Genomic DNA, 26,192 nt, shown 5'->3' on the forward strand with positions numbered 1-26,192 from the left:
TTTAATTTATGTAATAGTGTCTGGATCGTCTGAAAATAGTGTTTTTCTGGCGTGGTTTGTCAGATTAAACCAGAAAAATATCACTTTGTGCCAGTATTTTTCTAATTGTTAAACTGAGATAAGCATATATAAACGAAAGCCTAGCCTTTCAACCTATTTCCTATATCATCGTTTCATTTATGTATTAGTGTCTGGATCGTCTGGAAATAGTGTTTTTCTGATGTCGTTTATCTGCTTAAACCAGAAAAACATCACTTTGTTCCAGTATTTTTCTAATTGTTATACTGAGATAAGGATATATAAACGAAAGCCTAGCTTTTCAACCTATTTCCTATATCATCGTTTCATTTATGTATTAGTGTCTGGATCATCTGGAAATAGTGTTTTTCTGGCGTGGTTTGTCAGATTAAACCAGAAAAACATCACTTTATTCCAGTATATTTCTAATTATTAAAATGAGATAAAGATATATAAATGAGAGCCCAGCTCTTCAACCCATTTCCTTATCATCGTTTCATTTACGTAATAGTATCTGGATCGTCTGGAAATGGTGTTTTTCGGCGTGGTTTGTTAGATTAAACCAGAAAAATATTACGTCGTTCCAATACTTTTCTAATTGTTAAACTGAGAGAAGGATATATAAATGAGAGCCCAGCTCTTCAACCCATTTTCAATATCATCGTTTCATTTATGTAATAGTATCTGGATCGTCTGGAAATAGTGTTTTTCTGGCGTGGTTTGTCAGATTAAACCAGAAAAACATCACTTTGTTCCAACATTTTTCCAATTGTTAAACTGAGATAAGGATATATAAATGAGAGCCCAGCTCTTAAACCCATTTCCTATATCATCGTTTCATTTATGTATTAGTGTCTGGATCGTCTGGAAATAGTATTTTTCTGGCGTGGTTTGTCAAAGTAAACCAGAAAAACATCACTTCGTTCCAATACTTTTATAATTATTAAACTGAGATAAGGATATATAAATGAAAGCCCAGCTCTTCAACCCATTTCCAATATCATCGTTTCATTTATGTAATAGTGTCTGGATCGTCTGGAAATAGTATTTTTCTGGCGTGGTTTGTCAGACTAAACCAGAAAAACATCACTTTGTTCCAATACTTTTTTAATTGTTAAACTGAGATAAGGATATATAAGTGAAAGCCCAGCTCTTCAACCCATTTCCTATATCATAGTTTCATTTATTTAATAGTATCTGGATCGTCTGGAAATAGTGTTTTTCTGGCGTGGTTTATCAGATTAAACCAGAAAAACATCACTTCGTTCCAATACTTTTCTAATTGTTAAACTGAGATAAGGATATATAAATGAAAGCCCAGCTCTTCAACCTATTTTCTATATCATCGTTTCATTTATGTAATAGTGTCTGGATCGTCTGGAAATAGTGTTTTTCTGATGTGGTTTGTCAGATTAAACCAGAAAAACATCACTTTGTTCCAATACTTTTCTAATTGTTAAACTGAGATAAAGATATATAAAGGAGAGCCCAGCTCTTCAACCCATTTCCTATATCATCGTTTCATTTATGTAATAGTGTCTGGATCATCTGGAAATAGTATTTTTCTGGCGTGAATTGTCAGATTAAACCAGAAAAACATCACTTCGTTTCAATACTTTTCTAATTGTTAAACTGAGATAAGGATGTATAAATGAGAGCCCAGCTCTTCAACCCATTTCCAATATCATCGTTTCATTTATGTAATAGTGCCTGGATCATCTGGAAATAGTATTTTTCTGGCGTGAATTGTCAGATTAAACCAGAAAAACATTACTTCGTTCCAATACTTTTCTAATTGTTAAACTGAGATAAGGATATATAAATGAGAGCCCAGGTCTTTAACCTATTTCCTATATCATCGTTTCATTTATTTAATAGTGTCTGGATCGTCTGGAAATAGTGTTTTTCTGGCGTGGTTTGTCAGATTAAACCAGAAAAACATCACTTTGTTCCAATACTTTTCTAATTGTTAAACTAAGATAAAGATATATAAAGGAGAGCCCAGCTCTTCAACCCATTTCCTATATCATCGTTTCATTTATGTAATAGTGTCTAGATCGTCTGGAAATAGTGTTTTTCTGGCGTGGTTTATCAGATTAAACCAAAAAAACATCACTTTGTTCCAATACTTTTCCAATTGTTAAACTGAGATAAGGATATATAAATGAAAGCCCAGCTCTTCAACCCATTTCTAATATCATCGTTTCATTTATGTAATAGTGTCTGGATCATCTGGAAATAGTGTTTTTCTGGCGTAGTTTTTCAGATTAAACCAGAAAAACATCACTTCGTTCCAATACTTTTATAATTGTTAAACTGAGATAAGGATATATAAATGGGAACCCAGGTCTTCAACCCATTTTCTATATCATCGTTTCATTTATTTAATAGTGTCTGGATCGTCTGGAAATGGTGTTTTTCTGGCGTAGTTTGTCAGATTAAACCAGAAAAATATTACTTCGTTCCAATACTTTTCTAATTGTTAAATTGAGATAAGGATGTATAAATGAGAGCCCAGGTCTTCAACTTATTTCCTATATCATCGTTTCATTTATGTAATAGTGTCTGGATCGTCTGGAAATAGTGTTTTTCTGATGTGGTTTGTCGGATTAAACCAGAAAAACATCACTTTGTTCCAATACTTTTCTAATTGTTAAACTGAGATAAGGATATATAAATGAGAGCCCAGCTCGTCAACCCATTTCCTATATCATCGTTTCATTTATGTAATAGTGTCTGGATTATCTGGAAATAGTGTTTTTCTGGCGTGGTTTATCAGATTTAACCAAAAAAACATCACTTCGTTCCAATACTTTTTTAATTGTTAAACCGAGATAAGGATATATAAATGAGAGCTCAGCTCTTCAACCCATTTCCTATATCATCGTTTCATTTATGTAATAGTATCTGGATCGTCTGGAAATAGTGTTTTTCTGACGTGGTTTGTCAGATTAAACCAGAAAAACATCACTTTGTTCCAATATTTTTATAATTGTTAAACTGAGATAAGGATATATAAATGAAAGCCCAGCTCTTCAACCCATTTCCTATATCATCGTTTCATTTATGTAATAGTGTCTGGATCGTCTGGAAATAGTGTTTTTCTGGCGTAGTTTATCAGATTTAACCAAAAAAACATCACTTCGTTCCAATACTTTTTTAATTGTTAAACTGAGATAAGGATATATAAATGAGAGCCCAGTTCTTCAACCCATTTTCAATATCATCGTTTCATTTATGTAATAGTATCTGGATCGTCTGGAAATAGTGTTTTTCTGGCGTGGTTTATCAGACTAAACCAGAAAAACATCACCTCATTCCAATACTTTTCTAATTGTTAAACTGAGATAAGGATACATAAATGAGAACCCAGGTCTTTAACACATTTCCTATATCATCGTTTTATTTATGTAATAGTGTCTGGATTATCTGGAAATAGTGTTTTTCTGGCGTGGTTTGTCAGATTTAACCAGAAAAATATCACTTCGTTCCAATACTTTTTTAATTGTTAAACTGAGATAAGGATATATAAATGAGAGCCCAGCTCTTCAACCCATTTTCAATATCATCGTTTCATTTATGTAATAGTATCTGGATCGTCTGGAAATAGTGTTTTTCTGGCGTGGTTTGTCAGACTAAACCAGAAAAACATCACTTTGTTCCAATACTTTTCCAATTGCTAAATTAAGATAAGGATATATAAATGAGAGTCCAGCTCTTAAACCCATTTTCTTATCATCGTTTTATTTATGTAATAGTGTCTGGATCGTCTGGAAATAGTGTTTTTCTGGCGTGGTTTGTTAGATTAAACCAGAAAAATATCACGTCGTTCCAATACTTTTCTAATTGTTAAACTGAGATAAGAATATATAAATGAGAGCCCAGCTCTTCAACCCATTTTCAATATCATCGTTGCATTTATGTATTAGTGTCTGGATCATCTGGAAATAGTGTTTTTCTGGCACGGTTTGTCAGACTAAACCAGAAAAACGTCACTTTATTCCAATACGTTTCTAATTGTTAAAATGAGATAAGGATATATAAATGAGAGCCCAGCTCGTCAACCCATTTCCTATATCATCGTTTCATTTATGTAATAGTGTCTGGATCGTCTGGAAATAGTGTTTTTCTGGCGTGGTTTGTCAGACTAAACCAGAAAAACATCATTTTACTCCAATACTTTTCTAATTGTTAAACTGAGATAAGGATATATAAATGAGAGCCCAGCTCTTCAACCCATTTTCAATATCATCGTTTCTTTGATGCAATAGTATCTGGATCGCCTGGAAATAGTGTTTATGTTATTTATCTAATTGACGGATTTGCCTCGTTCTCTTGTTAATCAGTAAGCATCAAAATACTTAATGTACTGATTTTAACAAATTAAAAAATAATATTTGTTTATAAATCGTTTAAATAAAATTGCTAGAATGAGAATGCATATTCATGAAACCTGCCTATAGCAAAAGGTATTAATCACATATCTTAAAGATATAACATATTATACAAATCTTTTACTAGTCTTAAGATATTAGTACATTATTTAGATATAAATGAGAAATAATATTAATCGACATAGTACTACTTTTTTCGCTATTTTCTTCCCAACTAAGCCAGTGGTAAACTTAGTTTTTTTTAATAAACAAACTGTTTACTTACTTGGGAGGCGGAACTGTTACTGATATGCCCCCTAATGCCCCACATCTGCTGAAATTGAACCCGAATCTCGTTGAATGTTTCAGTTATGACGGCGATAAACACGTTTTTCACCAGCCAGGCCAAGAAGAAAATTAGGGTGCTGAAATAAGAAACCGCCATCCAGGGCGGTAAGGAATCGATCGCCCTGTACATAATGAAGACCCAACCCTCTTGAGATGCCGCTTGATATACTGTGAATATGCTTGTCACTGGAAAATTTATTTGTTATAATCATTTTAAATGTCTTCATCAGTTGGGATTTACCAAACTCGTCGAATCCATTGAATCCGATAATGTATCTGGATACCCCGTCCATTTTCATGCATTTCATCCCTTCGGGACACTGGTATCCGGAGTTGGGGTCCAGGGAGCAAAAGGTATCTGGTATGGCCAAGTTGTTTATGGTCACATCTCTAGAAGTGGGAAATTGATTAAAAATTTGAGCGAGTGCGGTGGTGGATATTGGTTCTTACTCGGGATTCTTGGTGGTGTTAGTGACGCAATGGTTCTTTAATTCACCAAAAAATTGAACACCCAGGAGGCCATAGAGGGACATGAAGAAGAGGAAGAAAAGGGTGACGTTGTAGATTTGTTGACTCGAACGTCTAGGAGGTAGTAACAATGATTACAAATTGGAAATATTTTTGTTTATCGAGTATTTGATGTGCATATACATGCTTGTGCATGATACATTCGAATATCGTTGAATTCCAACTCTTGATACCTAAGATATTTTTTTTATTTTTCAAAGATTGGTTGTATACCCGCAAGTGCTTGTAACATTAATCAAGTTGGATCCAATGCATGCACATCAATTTATTTAGGGACTTTACACATCAATTTATTTATCATAATGAAGTATTTATGGGTCATTCTTTGAATAGAGATTTTTATGATTTCTGCTGAAATACTCTATCTGATTGGATGGGCGATTCTTAGAGAAAATTACTAAAGCCTGATGGGAGCGGTTTATCTTTATTTGAGGTCTAATTTTATTACTCGCTGTTAATAAGGTTGATATTTATCAATCTTATTAATGCAATAAAATGAACAATAGCAACCAGCATATTGTTGAATTACTGGAAGAGGTGAAACAGCAAAACAGCGTTATTCAACCAGGCAGTTTAAAGATTAAGGAGGACTTGGGATACTATAGAAATAGTATAGAGGCATTGAGAGCTAGGATTATAGAATTTGGATTAAAAGAGAGACAACTTTTTGCAGCAACAGTAACAACTCTAGTGATACCTGAAAGGCAACCAGATTGTAGTTTATGCACCAATAAATAAAATAACCTACAGCAAAGTGCTGGACAACCAAAAACTCAATTTGTAGAGGCTACAGTCCAGAAGGAAGGGGGGAAGCAGAAAGATAATGGATAGTGGGATACCAAAAATAAAGGAAAATCTACTGTCATAGGTACGTGCTTTTACATCAGGATTTTTATTTATTACTCATTATTTTATTTACTTTATGAATTTTTTTATTTTACTTTAAGTTTCTTAAGACCTAATGGACAAGATTAAACTCGGTCATCTAAATGATAAACAGCAATGCTTTCAAGATTATGGGACTCTCTGAAACCTGGTTACAGTCAAATATTGATAATTCCGCTAGTTAATCCGTTCCTGGTTTCACGTTATTTAGATCTGATAGAGATAGTCTAGGTGGAGGAGTAGCTTGATACATCAATTTTCAGTTAAAATTTAAATTAATAAATGTGCCCTCTTTTGGTGATTCTACGTATTCACGTGACGGTGGTATTTTGGTGATTCTTCCTATCCTTGTCTATAGGCATATAACGTATTTAAAGGCATAAAAAAGATCTAAGTACAACTTTTGATCTTCGTTTCAAACCAATCTTGGACTCAATTATTTTACTTGGAGAAGCTATTTGCTCTTTATCATAGAAATTTATATTGGTATTGGTATGTTCGTTTCAGGCAGTTGAAACCCTCTTCTTTTTCTTTTATAACTCTAAGGTCTTGTTTATTTTTTATAAATTAACACTTCCAGGCAATTAAATTTGTAATTTCTTCCAGTAATTTGGAGTCATGCATGATTCATTTAGTCTATTGGCTTCAGCTTCACGAAAGCATTAAAAGTTAAGAAAAGGTGAATGATGATCTCAACTGCCTGGAATATGTCAATGTTCTCTAGACGATTTAAAGCATAACTTATTCAACCAGAAAGAGGTGGAAATATAGCCTAAAAGAAAGAAAAATATTCAAAAGTCAAAGTCTACTAGATATACCAAAACACCAAACAGAAATCTTTCAGAGATCATTTTCATACCAGTCTGTTAATCAATGTAACAAATTTCCAAGTAGTGTCAAATATTTTAGGATGGCAGTTTTTAAATTTAAAGTAAAAAACCTGTTAATGGAAATTTTGAGTTTTATTGAGATTTTAAAAATTGTGATTAGATAATAGGTATATGTCAATTTTAATGCGTTTATAAAGAAATTTTTTGCAGTGCAGGAAGACTAGTTGATTGGCTTTTGTTGTGATCAACTAAACGTCGCCCTATTTGTGAGTCAAAAATATTTTTTTAATTTTTCAAATAAAAGGCGATTTTAGGAAGATTTTTATGGTACTTACTTGAAAATCTGATTAATTCGGCTTTTAGGCATAGAAAACTTAAGAAACACTCTTAAGAACCGTATAACAATAAGCGGCCTGGGTGCCCTCAGTATCGATATGGAAGAATACAACGGAATGGTGCCTAAGATTTCGAAAATTTGCAAAATAACCGAGATCCAGAGGAACAGGACCATGGTGGCGTCGAACTTGCACCAGTGATCCTTCAAGTATGATTTCTCCCCCTAAAATGGTGCACATTTGCAAACGTTCTTATTGTGAAAATTAAAAAAAAAATACCGCAATTATTCCTCTCGCGTGCATCTTGGCGATCATTTCGGATGTGAAAAGTAACGTAACAGCAGAATCGACGCTGATGGTGGCCGTTTGCATGAACGGGAATAATTCGAAGGTTTTCGGGGTGTTACTGCATACGGAGGCCAAACTGAGGAGGGCGCAGCTCCTCATCACTCTCCTAACCCATCTCTGCAATTCAGCATTGAACGTTGATGGTGTTCGTAATAGACGAAACAGGGGTAATTACCTTATTAACCCAGTCGATGTCGGCGCTTTCGTTGAAAGCCTCGTCGGGCCCGTAGTCGGCCAGCACCGGTTCGCCTTTGAGACTCTGTTTGCGCCCGAGCATCATCTTGAGGCGTTCGGTGATTATTTTGGTCGAAATTTTGCCTGTAAACAAGTTCAATATATACAAATGATGTGATTTATTCTTTGACGCTAGAATTACGGTTCTACGAAAATTACTAAAAGATGGATGTTATGGTGAAAAGGAAAATCTTGTGACATCATTTAGTTTTTCAATAATATTAGCGATGGATGCCTAGAGTTGAAGCAATTTTTGCGAAATAATTAAATAAACATATCGATATTGTTTATTCAAGGAAGCACTTATCTTCAAAGGTGTAACTTAGATTGCCCTTACTAAAAAATTTGCATGAATTAACTGAAAATTTGCATTAACTAAGGCAATGATATCTACCAATCTATGGCCTGTTGGAACAACCATTGACCATTTTTTTTCTATATTTAAAATCCACTGTTCATCAGAATAGAAATAGACATCCGAGGACTTTTGAAATAGAAAGAAATTAAAGATAGAAAAAAATAAACATAAAACACTTTATTTATTTATAATTAAAAAAAGTAAAGAATAAGCACCTAAGAAACTTTGTGTGCACCTAGAATTATTAAAAAAATCCGTCAATCTTTACAATGTTTGGATTCTAGCCCTTTCTTAAGTAGACAAAGCATACACTACATAATTATATACATATATATATGTATATATATATATATATATATATATATATATATATATATATATATATATATATATATATATATATATATATATATATATATATATATATATATATATATATATATATATATATATATATATATTCTTGGGAATCGGTCTGTTTAAATTTTTAAATATAAATCTTTTATTCTCATTAAAGAACCTCATGACCATATTTCGCTACTAATTTGTAGCTTCTTCAGGAGGAAAGCTAAAATACAAAGAAAAATAATATACACTATTAAAATCTCCAAATGTTCCAAGAATTAAAATAACATCACAATTAAATCGAATATAATTTAAGTCATAAAATACTCACAAAGTGGAAATTAAAATTTTACATTCAAACTTCTAGGGTAGATAGAAAACGTCAAAAAAAAAAGTTCATATGAACATGGGTATAGCAACATAGTAAAGCTCGTTGAAGATAACTTTTAAAAACTAGTTTTCGTTTTGTAGTTTCGGAACTAATGTAGCTACCAATTTTGGGACATACATTATTGTTAGTACGTTTATTCTTTTGATCCTCACCCCCGAAAGTTCTACTACAGCAGGTATCCCGAAATCCCACACCCTCCATCATTGAAAGTTGAAATTGAGGAGCCAGGGCGATCAACTGATGATTGGCCTCCCAGATCCGAGGACGCTGGTGGCAACTACCTAATTTCACCTGAAGTTTATATGTAATCTTAGCCTGACTTATATACTCTAGTGCACTATGCCCATAAAATATTTACAGCACGGAAAAGCGTCTACTGCTGATCTGTGCAAAAAAGCATCAACATTGCCTTAATACAGAATCCCTGGACTAAGCCCTGGACCAGGATTACTCTGTTAAAGGCTTATGTTTAACTGACGGTACATTCCACAAACATGTAGCCTATGAAAATTCTCGCGCCTGCGTCCTGACTATGAATGTGCGGTATTTTCCCCTCACAGGTTTCTGCACAAGAAACCTAGTAGCCTTCAAGCTGTCCATAGGTTTGGGAAAGGACCTGGTAGTCGGTTTTGTCTACTTTCCCATCGAAATACCCTGTCTTTATTCCGAAACCAGGAACATGCGACTACTTAGACCCCATATCGTGCCGACTAAACAGCTTGACCAGTTTTCTGCTGAAGATAATGGAGATGCTGATTGACCAATATCTAAAAAAAAACATCTCTAACAAGCAGTAGTCGAAAGACCACAGCATGTGCAACAATACGCTTACTAGGCCGGCAAATCGATGGACTACACCACTTCGTGAGAAATGAGGAGGGTGCTCTAGGTAATGAAAAGGCCTGCCTGGGTGCGTTGCTAGATATTGAAGGAGCGTTTGATAACATTTCTTTCGCAGTGATCTACCAAGCACACAAGTGCCTACTAAACAAAAATACTTTTAACTAGGGGCGTAGAAACCAGGGGGATTTTTGGCAAATTTAATCCCATTTCTCTAAGACTTTGGAATTTCTGCCCATTTGGATATTATATCAGTGCTGCTATTGCTTTTGCATAAAAAATGTCCTCTCAGCAAAAATCGCTAAATATCACCGTTTTTGTAAAAATTGGCTAAAAGTTAATTAAGATACAGTGCTAGAGTTAATAATTTTATTAATAATGCTAAAGTTTATTTGCCGAAAAGCGATAGTGCATGGAAACAAGATTCGAGAATTAATCAGGACTAAACCTCTAACTTTCTGTTGGACGTCCCACGATATTGTGCAATCAAGTCATTTAAAAATTACGTAAATTTATGTGCACCATATCAGAAATTCTTTCAACCCCTATAAAACTTTACGTTTAAAATGTAATAAAATCACCCATAAATAGACGGACTCATCAGAGTCCGCAGCCTTCAAATGTGCATATTTCTAAAAATTATTGGCAGTAAAAGTTAATTTTTATTTATTTTAAGATTGTATTCATCGAATACATTGATTTTGGCATTTTAACAAAACTTATTGCTACAAAAAAATTAAAATAAACCTTTAACAACACATAAAAACTTTCTAGAAATTAAAAATAAAAATGTGTTTCATTCTGAGCGGCATTCATGACAAATAACAAGTGAATCCTCTAAACAAACACATTTGTGGCATTCAACACAAAAAAAACGAGAAGGTCTATTTTTTTTTTCTATCGCAGTATGAGCAACGTCCACGTTGTCCTGCTCAGGTGTAGGTGTTTCCAGTCCGAAAACTTCTTTTATTCTCAACTGCGTAGCCTTAGGAATAGCTTGCGTCATTCGACGGCGAATATAGCCCTCCACTAATTGAAATGACAAAGATGGCAAAAACTTTCTTCGTCGTATACTTTCATTATTATTCATTGAATGAGCAACAAAAAAGATAATTCCCGATACATTGAGTAACGAATAGAACAAAACCATGGGCCATCTTCTTGTATTACGTGCACAGTTATAAGACGCACATAGCTTGTCCACACAGTCAACACCTCCTTTAGATGAGTTGTAATCCAATATCATATCTGGTTTTTCAGTAGAAGCATCTATTTTATCGTCAAAATGCATACTTGATAAAAGCAGCACGTTTTTTTCTTTTTTGGTGTATATGATACTAAAGTACAGTTATGACGAAAGGCGAACATGGACGATAAAAGTGGACGACCCAAAGGATTCGAAAATTCAGGTGGCAATTCCCTTTTGTTTTTTCTAACTGTACCTAATAAAGTTAGCTTCAGATTGGACTGAAGGGAATTGAGTAGCTCCATACTGGTAAACCAGTTGTCAACTGTAATATTACGACAGGTTCCTTTTATTGATTGGCACAATCTCTGCACCACTGCAGTGGGAGAATTACTCGCTTGGAATGGACCCTCAGGCTGCTTTCCTACGTAAACCTCCATGTTGCAGGTGTAGAAAGTCTTGGCGTCTACCATAGCAAATATTTTTAGCCCATATTTATTGGGTTTGCTAGGTATATACTGCCTAAAGTTGCAACGCCCCCGAAATGCTTCTAGCTTGTCGTCTATTGTTAGCCATTTAAAAGGTGTATAGGCTGAATCAGTACCAACAACTGTATCAAACACTGTCCGGATGGCGGCTAGCTTGTCAGTCTGTTTTTGTTCGTCTCTAGTTGCCAAATCATCAAAATGTAAATGATCTAGCAGAAATCGAAATCGACATTGGGACATCGTTAGTCGAAAGAGCTCGACGCCAGTACCATTCTGTGTCCATATTTCCTCAATATTAAGTGGATTAGATTTCAATACCCCAGATAAATAAATAAATCCAATCAGTGCTTGTATTTCTAATATGTCCGTGTCTTTTGCATCTCTTTCACGTTGGTAATTGCCTGTACTCATGGCAATAATATGTCTGTTTGTATTTTCGACTATCATCGACTATATTTCGACTTCAGTATTAAGTACTGAATTCGATAATACGTCTGTAAAAAAAAGCTTCCAAATGTCAATTTCTCTTTTTAGGTCTTTTTACCTCTGGAAGATACTTTATCAAGTTCTCCGCCCTGGTTTTCACATTTTATTTTCGTCATATGTTTGGCCCACTCTGTTCCATCTTTGCCAATAAACACAGGGTAATTTCCCCTAGCGACTTCATCAGTGGCTTCCGTCTCTGAAGTTTCTTATTCGGTATCACTATCCAAATCTTGCCTTTCTAAATTGTCTTCTTCTCCACGACAAAATAAAATAGTTGCGGAGTGAGAGTAGAAACACTATTTATTGCCCAGTATTTCTCAAAGAACGTAAAATTTTTCTATTGGGTTTCGGACTTTGCTACAAAAACAATAAATATGGTCATTCCATTTTAAGTATTGGTCAACTATAATTCCAATAGGTTTCTGAGATTACTTCGTTTCTTGTAGTGTTAAGAACGATCCTGGTAAAAAGTGTTAAGTTTTTATTACATAAAGAAAAAAACCATATAACTTTTGTTTTTTCATATTAATCGTGAGTTTCTGTGTAAATAACCAATCTCTTGACTGCCCAAACCCCACACACAAGGTATTTTTTACTTCTTCCCATGTATTGCCTTTAATTAATATCATGTCATCTGCAAAACTTACTATTTGGCCAGGTAAAGTCCAGTTCAGAGATTAGAATCTTTGATGTGCCGCGAATAGTCCGCGTGCCGGTGTTGCTTGTATTGTCACACGCAAAATTTTATGTGGAAAAAGTCATAAAGTAATATTCTATGCGAGATTTAATCATTCTATTAAATAAATAAATGTTTTAAACATTTTTTTTAAATGTATACATTTGATTCGTAAAATTTGACTACATACGCCCACGTACTATTTTGTTAGACGTCTGACCTCAGTCCCAGCCACTCAAGCGTGAAAAGTTGCACAGGTCCGGCCTTAAAATTTATTTGTACTGAAAATTTTATTATTTGGGATTTTTGGGTTAAGTTTTTTAATAATGGAAATTCAGGATAGTTGATAGCAAGATAATATTTAATTTAAAGTTTTTTTTAAATTATTCTTAGTTTAAGCAATGATTTTATGTATATGTCAAACAGAATTATTGGTCACATTGTATATCTTGTGGCACACCTATGTTTATTATCTCTGAATCTCTGAGATACACTCAGAGATTCAGAGATAATAAACATTTAATATTATTAAATAAAGTAAATTAATCTTTATTTTATAGATTATTTAGGAGCAAAATTTTATAAATTCCGTTTTCGTAAAGTCCATTTTTGCGTTAATTTTGTAATTAAAAAAATATTGGGTTATAGTGCAAATTATCCACTGATTTCTGAATTGTTGCTTTTTTCTACCTTATCTAGAATCCTTTATATCTTCTTCTTTTATTAATATTAGTAGTATCGAGTATTGGTGTATATGTATATGTATAGGAAGTGTATTATTTGACTAAGTAAATTATTTAATTAAACAATTTTAAGAAAGGGCTGGAATCCAAACATATTTATATACTATAGGCATACACAAGCATTAAATTACTTTAAGGTGCAATAAAGTGTTTTAAAAATACTTTTTCATTTAGTTTGAGGTATTGTTTTCTATCTTCAAAGTAATTTTGGAGTACCTTTTTTGCCAGACCTCTAACCCTATAATGTTCTACCGTAAAATAAGTCTTTTATTAGCCTATTACTTCCAGTACAACATGACTACATCGAATTTTATTTACGTATATTTTTGGTGTTGTTTAGTTATATTTATTATTCATATCATGTCATATTCAGGTTCTTAGGACAACTCAGGGTAATTTTTTTCAAGGAAAACGTTACCAATAACTAATAAACAGCCCTTAATATTAGAATCCTATTTTAATAACTTAATTGTCATATTTTTACTTACGCTACTTTGTGTCAACACCCTGGCAAAATACGAGGTTCTGGGATCCAGAGGTTCACACCTCCATCCAGATATGAACCATAATACAGGAAAATCACATTTTAACAGGGTTATTTCTGTTAAAGTATTTCTATTTTGATCTAACTGAGGATAAACAAGCAGATTATGGATGGAGATGTTCGGAAAACGGTCCAGAACGCGCATCGGGATGAAGCAGAAAATCGATAGCCGTAGAGGGCATTTGCGTATTGAGCAGCACTTATACAGGGTGTCTCATTTGACTCAGGTGATAAAGCATACATTTACAAATGTTGTGTTGTTATTTTTTATATCGTCATAGCATCAAAAATTCCATTGCATTTCGATGTTTATACTGTTAAAATTGACGTACTAAACGAACGCATTTTAACAAGAATTTCCGAACATAATTTACCTAATTGGGCGATGAAAAGTGATAGTTGTGGTTGGCCGTCACGAACATTTTTAAATAATAAAAATCACGATAAATAAATAATATAAAGGGGAATTTTATTATAAATTGGTGGAAACTTTGAACAATGACATTGACAATTAAATAATATTTGTTTAAAATTAAAAAAAAAATGCAAAGTTTATATAAGAAATTGAATTTTTATTCGTGTAATTATTTGCTTTTTTTCATACGGAACATACTTGCATTCGACTTTTGTCCAAAATTTTATTATTAATTTTTTTCAAAAAATAATTTTCTTTAAATAGATTTACAAAAAAAGGTCCAAAATATAATCAAAAAGTTAATAATTCTTTAAAGTAATTCTGATTAAAATTTCATTGAAATTCTGAATGGAGGGTTCACCTTAACAAGAAATTTGTTTTGATTTCTACTATTCGTGATTTTACCTTTAAATATAAAGTCTATATCTAATAATCTTAAAGACCAACAAAATCCCATTCAGAGTTTTCAGAATTTTACTTAGATAGGCGTTAAATGTCATGTTTAAATGAAATGAAACACCCCGTATATAATAAAAAAATACCCAATAATTAAACAAAATCATATGTCACATCGACCCAATTTTTTTCCGAATAACCTTCGGCTCTCCAGCGGGTACATCACCTTGATTGCAGATTGTTTATATTTTGATTTATTTATCTGACGATTATTTATCGATAAATTAGTGATTTTTTAACGGTCCGAGATGGGGGAAAAAAACCTTGGTGCGCCACATTAAATTATTTTATTTTTTATTTTTGAATAACGGGCAGCCTGTTTGATGGGGGACATAAGATTGAATTGAATCGGTGTCGCGACAGGTTTTTTTTTTTATTTTTTTTCGTTACGATTGCACACGGGTTTTCCTTCTTTTAATGTTTCTTAAGTGTGCATTTTTATTCTTTTTTAATGGCAATTTGCATTTTTTAGCACGGCGTAAAATATGGTCCAATCCATTACGGTTTTGGGGTCTTGGTTCGATGCTCTCTGAGCGCAATTTATCTTTTTACTGCATTGATTGATTGGAGTTTTTTGCTTTAGGACGAATTTCTTTTTTTTTTCATAATTTTTGTTGAAATTATTGTTTTCTTTTTAAATAGTGTCTTATACAATAATGCATTTATTATAATGTCTTTACTCAAACTAAAGTTCATTTATTAGTGAATAACGTTTTATTTCCCAAACCGTTGGATAGGTAGAAGAGGATGCATTGCCAGGCCTCATCGGTCTACCGATCTAACGCCATTGGATTTTATAGGGTTACCCCAAAACTCTGGTGCATTCAACTCCTGCCAAAATTCGGGAGGAACTTTTACAAAGAATTCGAATTTAGAGTTGTTCTAGCGAGTACAGCAGTCTTATATTAATCGAGATATCGAATTTTTAGGGCCAATTTTTGGGTTCAAAATCGAGGTCGAAAAATGACTTTTTCGAATTTTCCAGTGCTCTCATTCCCTTAGATCTGCTCGAGTCTTACTATAAGCCGATGTTTTCGTGATGCAGGTGATGAGAGCAAGACGCTGGTATAGTTATTACGATTTAAAAAAAATCAATTTCTGGAGAAAAAGATCCGGGGGGGTATACCCGAAAAATTAAAAATCCCAAACTTTGGGGATCGATATCTCCAGTTCTATGGGAATTATCGGAAAAATTTCAACTGTTTTGACTTAGATTCATTCTTCCTAATACAACGAGACTATTCTCAAGATCGTAGCTCTCATATTAGCTAAGATATTGCTTTTTTAGGGCCTATTTTTGGACTCAAAAACGAGGTCGAAAAATGAGTTTTTCGGAATTTTCAAAGTGCTCTCATTCCCTTAGTTCTGCTCGAATTCCAGTACAACCCGTGTTTTCATGATGTAGGTGATGGGAGAAAGCCGCTGGTATATTTATTTCAATTTCTAAAAAATTCAATTTTTGGAGAAAAAAATCGATACGAGGGGGTATACTCAAAAAATGAAAAATCCCAAACTTTGAAGGTCAATATCTCCGGTTCTGTGGGCACTATCGGAAAAAATCCAACGGTTTTAACTTGGATTCGTCCTTCCGAATACAGCGAGACCATCCAAAAGGTCGTAGCTTTGATATTAGCCGAGATATCGCATTGTTAGGGGCCTATTTTTGGGCTCAAAAACGAGGTCGAAAAATGAGTTTTTCGGAATTTTCAAAGTGCTCTCATTCCCTTAGTTCTGCTCGAATTCCACTACAACCCGTGTTTTCATGATGTAGGTGATGGGAGAAAGCCGCTGGTATATTTATTTCAATTTCTAAAAAATTCAATTTTTGGAGAAAAAAATCGATACGAGGGGGTATACTCGAAAAATGAAAAATCCCAAACTTTGAAGGTCAATATCTCCGGTTCTGTGGGCACTATCGGGAAAATTCCAACGGTTTTGACTTAGATTCGTCCTTCCTAATACAACGAGACCATCCTCAAGATCGTAGCTCTCATATTAGCTGAGATATTGCATTTTTCAGGTCAAAAACGAGGTCGAAATATGACTTCATATACGGGGAGATAGACCCGGAAAATAAAAAATGGGGCGATATCTCTCCTTTTATGGACACTATCGGGAAAATTCTAACTGTCTTGACTTAGTTTTATTCCTCTAGTTCTCTATGAAATAAGAACACGAAATATTTCAAATATCTAAATTTTTTAACGCATTTAAATTAATATTCCATTTTAATTTAGAGACTTAAAATCATACCTTATAAATTTCAGCAATAATCGTTTTTTAAGCATTTGAAATAATTTTTAGACTTTTTCAAGAATTTAAAACAACTTTTCCTATTTCAAGTATATTTTTATAATGCTGAACATACCTTATGTTGAAGAAGTTTTTAATTTATTTCAGGCATTTTATATTAATTTTTTTATTTCAAAATTTGACATTTTTGCCATATTTTTCAGATATTTCAAATATTTTTTTACTTTTTTTTAAATTTCTGGAGTAATTTTTATGCTTTCTATGAAACAATAGAATATTCCATTATCACACATGCTTTTTCTAAACAAAATAAAAAAAAATATATATTTTGAATACACCAAGTTTTTATCGTATTTAAATTAATATTTAATTTCTTTCTAGAGATTATGTATCCAGTTTTATAAATTTCAACGTGTTTTCCAAGGATTTAAAATAATTGATTATATTTAAATCAATTGGATAAGTGTTACTTCTGCTGACGGGGGTAGGTTTTAAAGTAATGGGTGTATTATATTTTTATTGAATTTTAAAAAATGTATTGTATTTTATATATACTTACCTTTTATCTAATAAATAATGTTTGTTATTATATTTCAATTAAATTTTCGTAATGACGATTTTTTTAAGCATTCCAGAGATTTTATGTATTTTTTTAAATTCAAGTATTTGAAATTTTTGTCACATTTTTCAAGTATTTTAAATACATTTTCATGTTTTTTGGACTTCTGGAGAAATTTTTATATTTTCCATAGAAAAATTGGAAATTCCAATTCTAGGTATGCTTTTTCTAACCAAAAGGAAATAATTGAATAATTTAAATACATGAATTTTTCAACACACATTAATATTTTATTTCATTTCGGGGTTTTAATAGAAAATTTCATAACCAATTTTATAAATTCTAGCAATTTGAAAAAAAAGTCTTTTTTAAATGGTACATATCATATTTTCCAGCGATTTAAACTCATTTTATATATTTTAATTAAAGTTTTAATAATAGACGTATTCCTTTTCTAGTTAATCCAAAATAATAGAAAATTTTGAACGCGCCTAAGTAATATAATAAAATAATTTTTAAATTTGTTATTCATGTATTTTTTTTTATTCCAGGGATTAAATACCAAATATAATATATTTTAACAATTTGAAAAAACATAATTTAGAAGTATTTAAAATACTTTTCCAGGGATTTAAAATAACTTTCCATATTTTTCAAAAAGTGCTTCTTTAATCCAAAAAATGAATACTTTGAAAATTTAATTTCTTCTTATTTTTTAATTTACTTAAATTTGAGATAATTTTTTATGTTTTCCATGCTTTTGAAGCCATTCAAGAAATTTCATTTATATTTTTATATTTTAAATAATTTTTCATAATTCTAGTAGCTTAGTAAATTAACCTTAAATAAGCCTCACCTACTTCAAAAACCAGAATAAAATTACCAATTAATATTCTGGTTTCCTCATTGATTACTCCTCAAAATAATTATATAAACATTAAAATGATGTATAATTTAAATGCCCACGATACCTTAAATTGCATTCTCGATGGTGTACTTATACAGTATAGTGCCTTGTAGGTTTTTCAATAGATGCATAATTTAAGTGGGTATGAGATCTTTTTTTTTTTAATTTTACTATAAAAGAACGTCCAATATTATTATCACAATAAAACTATTAAATACATGACTACCAGAATTGGTCTATCTGCCATCAAATATTAATTCCTTATCCAGTGACCCCAAGACAGAATCCATTTAATTTGCTAGAGATTTTTTGGTTAGAGGTCACCCAAAATAGCACCTAGATATTGGCCCTCCGAAAAAAGTGGAATTATTACGTTAAATCGACTATTTATAATTTCCTGTTTTATCATTAATCTTTTGTTTTCAGGGTTTTTACCGGGTCCAATTTTTTTCATTTTTTTTTGGTAATTTTATATCTGTTGACAAAAGTGCCTGTTAAAAGTGAACCCGGTATAATACCCACCTGTAATATATAATCTACCAAAAAAACACGTATATAAAATGAGTTCACTTGTCCTCATAAGCCACACCTAAGAATTATATAATTTTTCAATAATATTTATGTAATATTTCGTATATAGAGATTTACCTAGTATGCTATATTAGCTTATTTGTTTTTGTGTTATTGACCTCCCTAATAAGTTCCATCTTAATAAAAAACCTTTTACCAATCCAAATAAAAATTTTAAAAAGAAATGTATTTCCTTTAATTAAAGTTTGCACTCGAACAGCGTCACATTAATAAATTATGGTAATTTCGCCTCGCAAATGACAATAATAATTTTTTTATGACCGTCTCAACACGGTCAAAAATTGTTAATTTATCACCAAAATTGTTGTAATTTATGATGGTTACACTATTAGAAGAACCAGCAAAAAAATAATGGCATAATTTGTACGCAAATGTATATAAAATACTAGATTAACATTTTGTTGTTCCGAGAAAAGTATATGCTTGACGCAGATGTAGAACTAGTTTCTTACGCTTATACTAAATCGGGCACTTAAGGAGAAAAATGTTTCCTGCAACTACCACCTATAGAGAACCATCGGAACCAACCAAACCTGCTTTTCTTTGAACTAGACCATAATTTGCTCCTCTCTTCTGCCTCTTGTAACTTTATGAGGAGGTTTTCAAAAAAAAATCGCATATTTCTTGACCACGCCTACGCTTAAAAGAAAATAAATTAAAAAAGGTCAAAGGTTCGCAGGGGAACGCTCGATAAAACAATATACTTATTGAAATAAAACTAATATAACACATATTATTAATTATCATTTTTAGTTGTATCGTTAAAGAAAAACATGGTGATTAGTAGCGATGCGACTTTTTCCTGGCTAGATAGTGTTAAATTGATGTCATGTTGATGTGGTGACGGTTGTTTGCTTTTTTTAAATAATGCCACAGATATCATCAGGTAAATTGTTTATGTTTTTCTTAATTTTATTTTAATATGAGAAATTAAATAAAATTGATGGAGGCCTTGGGCCAATTTTTGACAACTTGAAAAGCTTTTTCTTAAAAATTATATCAAATTCAAATAACAATTTTTTTAATTCCTATTTGAAGAAAATAATTTAACATTAACCTACCCATATATTTACTGAAAGGCACGTCAATGGATATCTTGAACCCTCCCATCAACATGGTAACGCTCATACTCTAGCCAATCGAACGATAGGGGAGGCGGGGCCAGCATAGGCGTACCAATAAGTTCATATTAATTTTTTAAAGATTAAAAAAATATTAAAATAAAATAATGAAGTAAATATGAGCAAATATATTCTAAAAATGATTTACTTTAAAGAAGCAGGATAGATGCTGAAATACCTACTGCAATCACCCAAATACTAAAAAAATTATGCCCAATGGTCTGCAATAACAAAATATAGAAAATTACTTAAGTAAAATGCATGGATACACTGGAAATCTGGAATAAAGGTTGATATAGCAGAAGCATACTAATGAAATTGAAATAATAAAAAAGTCAGATTATATATTTTTTTCTTTTTTGAACGATAAAGCAGGAAAGTTGCAACAAAAGCAGTCAAAAGATTTAATGTCTCTTTATTAAATATTTATAAATATACCTAAGGTTTATGATAAAGTTATTAGTATATTTTGTGATGCTATATTATTTAATTTACTATTAATGAACTAATTTGTTTGGTTATTAACTAATTTTCACGCTTTTTAATAAATCTACTTGGGACTGGGTTTTAATGCACAAAACTGGTTATTAAACCCAGAAACGTATATTAAATGACTCCTAGAAAACATATTTTTCTTACATAAATATGCAAAAAAATACCCACTTCCAAAATTTTTCTTCTTCAGCGAATTTTAATATACGAGGTCTGGCTATTAAATAACGAGACTGGTTACGAAAAAGGGTTTTATTATAAAAATAATTATACATTCGAATACTCCCCTTCAATATACTTCCCTCCCCTCGCTACACATCTTTCCATAAATTTTTTCCATTGATCGAAGCAGTGGAATGGCCCAACAAAAACGTACCGCAAGACATTACAGCATGACAAAGAACTTTTCTGCAAGATTAAAAAACACGTCATGTTTGTTTCTGAGGAGGACAAGGCTTGACACAGAGAACAGCAAAATTTTCAACCCTCTAAGTAGAAGGGTCCTCTCCCAGTTTCTCCAAACGTTGCTGTGTAGTTTTTAAAAATCAATTCACTCTTTTAGAGAATATGGCGCTTTGAAATACCAACAAAACCTTCGACGAAACATTCAAACATCGCTTTTTTACTGAGGTGAATAGTCAAAATACGTGAAAAAGCCATTAAACTATTTAAGAAGGTACTATTTCATATAGAACAAACCAATTAAACGATATTAGACCTATTAAATGTTGCCAGTCCTACTTAACACGAATACAACCTAAAATAACTCTTACATTCACACAATTTTAATTTCAAATGAAATCCTTGCAATACTGGAAGTCTTCTTTGGTGAGGGCCTTTAGGAGCTTTTTAGCCGTTTTGTTGCTTTACCGCTTCCATCGACTCAAATCGGATCCCTTTCAAAGCAGATTTTATCTTTGGAAACAAAAAATAGTCTCACGGGGCCAAATCTGGCGAATACCGGCCAAATACTGCTTCACAGAGCGCGTTGTCCTGGTGCAAAATCCACGAGTTGTTTTTCCACAACTCGGGCCGTTTCTTACGAACTCGTTCTCGCTTCTGTTGCCAAAACTGACAAATAGTAAGTCTGGTTGACAGTCTGACCCTCTGGAACCCATTCAGTCATTACGATACCGTTAATGTCGAAAAAAACGATCAACATTGCTTTGAATTTTGATTTGGACATCCTTCCTTTTTTTTATTCTGGGCGATTCAGGCGTCTTCCAATGTTTCAACATCGTATTGAAAAATCCACGTTTCGTCGCAAGTAATGTTTTTCATCAGTCCGGGATCTTCTTCTAACCTTTCAAGGAAATCTGAGCAGACCTGTTGACGCAAGAGCTTTTGGTCAGGTTTTTTGGCACCAACTTCGCACAGACTTTTGTCGTGTGTAATTCCCCGTGTAAAATTTTTCTAACCGTTTCTTTATCGGCGTTTACAGCCTCGGCAATCATCCGGGTGCTCATTCGACGATCTGCACGCATAATTTGGGTGATTTTGGCCACTGTTTCCGGAGTTGAAACAGTGACAGGGCGACCTGAGGGCTGGTCATCTTCAGTGCTCTCTCGGCCCTCACTAAAGCGTTTACACCACTCAAAAACACGCGCACGTGAGAGAGAATTTTCCCTATAGGCCTCTTGCAACAATTTATAGCACTCAGTCGGAGTTTTTTTCAATTTAACGAGAAATTTAAGAATGATGCGTTGCTCTTGTTTTTCGTCACACTTGGTTTTCGGCACGAGAAAAAAAATACGTTTGTTTCAAAGCGCTACTGCACGAATACTATAATAGTGACGAAAACGTGTTCTGGTACGTGCATAGACAAGATATCTAGATACCCAACGCACTACCCTTTTTCTCCCCACTGGTCTAGGGCGCCCTCTAGGCACGCAGTCTCATTATTTAATAGCCAGACCTCATAGGATGTTTTTTTTTCCAAAATGTAAAGGAACTGCAGAAATAACTTAATAGCTTGGGAGTTACTTAAAAAAATGTCCAATAAACATTTATGATTTTATAGTTGTCATTCATTCCAGAAACTAGCTATCACTGGCAAAATTGGTTGAAATTTGGAAAATATAATCCCAAATCCAAAACATTTTACGTAGAATGTTTCCATATGATTTAAAACTGCAAAGGAATTACAAATATATCTTAAATAGCTTGAATTATGTGAAAATATTTCCAAAAATTATTAAAAAATTCAATGTTTTTAATTAGTTCCAAAAATTTCAAATTAGATGAGTATTGGCTTTTGACAAACATGGTTCTCTAGTTCTAGCTCTCTAGAAATTATTAAATCCATAAAACTTATTTATAAATTAAATTTTCCCTCAGGAAATCTAAATGAGTGTGTTAAAATTCGTCTAATTATTATCCAGTATGTTCAAGTACAAGGAATCAATGTTTATTGGAGCCATTTGGACATCCGGTTTAGGATATCCATTTGTATTCTCATTATTTTTCAATATTGCGATGCAATCAAAAACATTGAATTCGAAAATGTTGTCAAGGTCTTGCAGAAATGATAAAGTGACCATAAAGCTGGGTCAATTATTTAAACATATTTCTTTAGGCAAACTCTACTTTCCTCTATTTTTGTTATTTAAATTACTGAAAAGTAAACATCCTTTTTCCAGGCACCCCAGTGAGAAAAATACCAAAATCTTGATTTTTAGTGCACGAATTTAAGTATTATCCCAGAAATCAATAATTACAACATTTTAGCTACTAGAAATCAAGATATTTACTTACCAATAAGAAACAAACTATTTTATTTCTTCCAGGCACTCCAGTGATAAAAATGTGAAAATCTTGATTTTTAGTGTATGGATTTCAATACTTTATTTAGTAGTTGCTTGAGGATTCATAAGAGTATCCTAAAAGTCAATAATTACAACATGTTAGCTACTAGTAATCAAGATATTCACTTACCAATAAAAGACAAATTATTTTATTTCTTCCAGGCACTCCAGTGATAAAAATGTGAAAATCTTGATTTTTAGTGTATGGATTTCAATACTTTATTTAGTAGTTAGTTGAAGATTTATTAGAGTATTCTAAAAATCAATAATTACAACATTTTAGCTACTAGAAGTCAAGATATTTACTTACGAATAAGAGACAAATTATTTTATTTCTTCCAGGCACTCCAGTGATAAAAATGTGAAAATCTTGATTTTTAGTGTATGGATTTCAATACTTTATTTAGTAGTTGCTTGAAGATTCATTAGAGTATTCTAAAAATCAATAATAACAACATTTTAGCTACTAGAAATCAAGATATTTACTTACCAATAAGAAACAAACTATTTTATTTCTTCCAGGCACTCCAGTGATAAAAATGTGAAAATCTTGATTTTTAGTGTATGGATTTCAAAACTTTATTTAGTAGTTGCTTGAGGATTCATAAGAGTATCCTAAAAGTCAATAATTACAATATTTTAGCTACTAGTAATCAAGATATTTACTTACCAATAAGAGACAAATTATTTTATTTCTTCCAAGCACTCCAGTGACAAAAATGTAAAAATCTTGATTTTTAGTGCATGGATTTCAATACTTTATTTAGTAGTTGCTTGAAGATTCATAAGAGTATCCTAAAAGTTAATAATTACAACATTTTAGCTACTAGAAATCAAGATATTCACTTACCAATAAGAGACAAATTATTTTATTTCTTCCAAGCACTCCAGTGAAAAAATTTTGAAAATTTTGATTTTTAGTGTATGGATTTCAATACATTATTTAGTAGTTGCTTGAAGATTCATTAGAGTATCCTAAAAATCAATAATTACAACATTTTAGCTACTAGAAAGTAATATATTTACTTACCAATAAGAGACAAATTATTTTATTCCTTTCAGGCACTCCAATGAGATAAATGTTAATATCTTAATTTTTAGTGTATGAATTTTAGTACATTTTTCAAAAAGTACTAAAAAAGTCATTAGATTATTTTAGAAATTAATAATTACAATATTTTAGCCACTATAAATCAAGATATTCGGTTTTCAATAAGAGTAAAATTATTTTATTTCTTCCAGGCACTACAGTGAGAAAAAATATCTGAATATCTTGATGTTTAATGTTTTGTAGATTTTAATAATTTTTGAGAAAATGCTAAAAGTTAAGGTAAAATAGAGCTGGTAGGAAATCGAATATTAGTACAACTAACTGTACATTATAAGACAAATAATGGCTGTCCAAAAGTGAGTCGTTTGATCCTCCATTGAATATTAATGGGACAATATTCGTCTTTCCATAGGATCGCTGGTTCTCCAAAAGGAGACATCCATTGAATATCTCATGGCTTCAAGAGTGCTGTCTGGGTACTATAAATGAAATACAAAAATATTTCAAGTAGCTTAGATGAATGTTTAAGGATAATAAGAAATTTCATGTTTAACCCAACATAAGTGCAGATCAAAACCATCAAGAGCTCGTCAGATTTTTGCAATTGCAATTAAAATAAACAATTTAAAATAAAGCATAAAAAACAGGATCAAAATGCTACTAATTGATGAAATATTTCCTTACTTACTTACAGTATCATCCCATTATCTTCCAGGATTATGAAACTCAATAAGGTTGAGATAAATATGACAAAATTTCAATTCACCGTTTACTGGAAAAAAGCAGTTTAAAAATGTTTAAATTTCCATTAAAAGGCCTAAGAACTATCATTTATTACTCACCTTTTAAACCAATTTTTAGGTTAAATAGAGTTGAAGACATTCAAAGGAATCGCAAAATTCAGAAACTATTTAAAAAATTACTTAAATTAAATGCACGTCAATGGATATCTTGAACACGCCCATTGAAATGATAACGGTGATACTCGAGCCAATCATAATAATCAAATGGTGAATCGTGCATAAGCGTACCTTTACAATTTATATTAATTGGACAAAATGTTAATTATTAAAAATAAAAGCAGAAGATTTTAATAATTTCTTTTTTCTTCTCGAAAAAGGCACATGATGACATATCAACTGCCCAATTGCCTACAATAATAAAATTACTCAAATGAAATGGACATCACTGGATTCCATGATCACGCCCATCGCTCATAATCCAACCAATTAGAGAAAAATTGTAGCATTAAATTAATATCAATTTTTTAAGTTATTGGCTCACCGCACTCAACATTTTTTCTACTTTATTAAAAAGAGTTTTATCATATATTTAGGTAACATATACACGTCTGGTCAAGTCAGGTCTTGAGTGCGCACATTCCATTATCTCTATCAACGGTAAGTAAGTCAGCAATCGAGGACTCGTATATAAAGGTGAAGTATTATCGTTCTCTCTCCTATATTAGTCTATGATTTCCTATTGCATTTTTGGACCACCTGAGACAAAAATTGGCCATCAGTCGTGCATGTGACTTTAAAGTCTCTTAAAGGGACAAAATATCGTATTTTCAATAAACAGAAAGTT

The 26,192-nt window shown here is 32.1% G+C and overlaps 1 protein-coding gene across 1 annotated transcript in view; it reads right to left on the reverse strand.

Annotated features, from left to right (window-relative positions):
* LOC126736727 (sodium leak channel NALCN) overlaps positions 1-14,074 on the reverse strand; it is a 39,695-nt gene extending 25,621 nt beyond the window's left edge. The window contains exons 1-7 of the mRNA XM_050441240.1: positions 13,901-14,074; positions 7,841-7,983; positions 7,597-7,782; positions 7,318-7,541; positions 5,190-5,321; positions 4,981-5,129; positions 4,678-4,925 (exon numbers count right to left, since the gene is read on the reverse strand). Of these exons, the coding sequence (XP_050297197.1) occupies positions 4,678-4,925; positions 4,981-5,129; positions 5,190-5,321; positions 7,318-7,541; positions 7,597-7,782; positions 7,841-7,945 (1,044 nt within the window). The 5' untranslated portion in view covers positions 7,946-7,983; positions 13,901-14,074. The remainder of the gene's footprint in view (positions 1-4,677; positions 4,926-4,980; positions 5,130-5,189; positions 5,322-7,317; positions 7,542-7,596; positions 7,783-7,840; positions 7,984-13,900) is intronic.
* Between the last annotated feature and the right edge of the window lie 12,118 nt (positions 14,075-26,192).

Source organism: Anthonomus grandis, chromosome 5, assembly GCF_022605725.1.
Source record: "Anthonomus grandis grandis chromosome 5, icAntGran1.3, whole genome shotgun sequence".
NCBI classification, from domain to species: domain Eukaryota; kingdom Metazoa; phylum Arthropoda; class Insecta; order Coleoptera; family Curculionidae; genus Anthonomus; species Anthonomus grandis.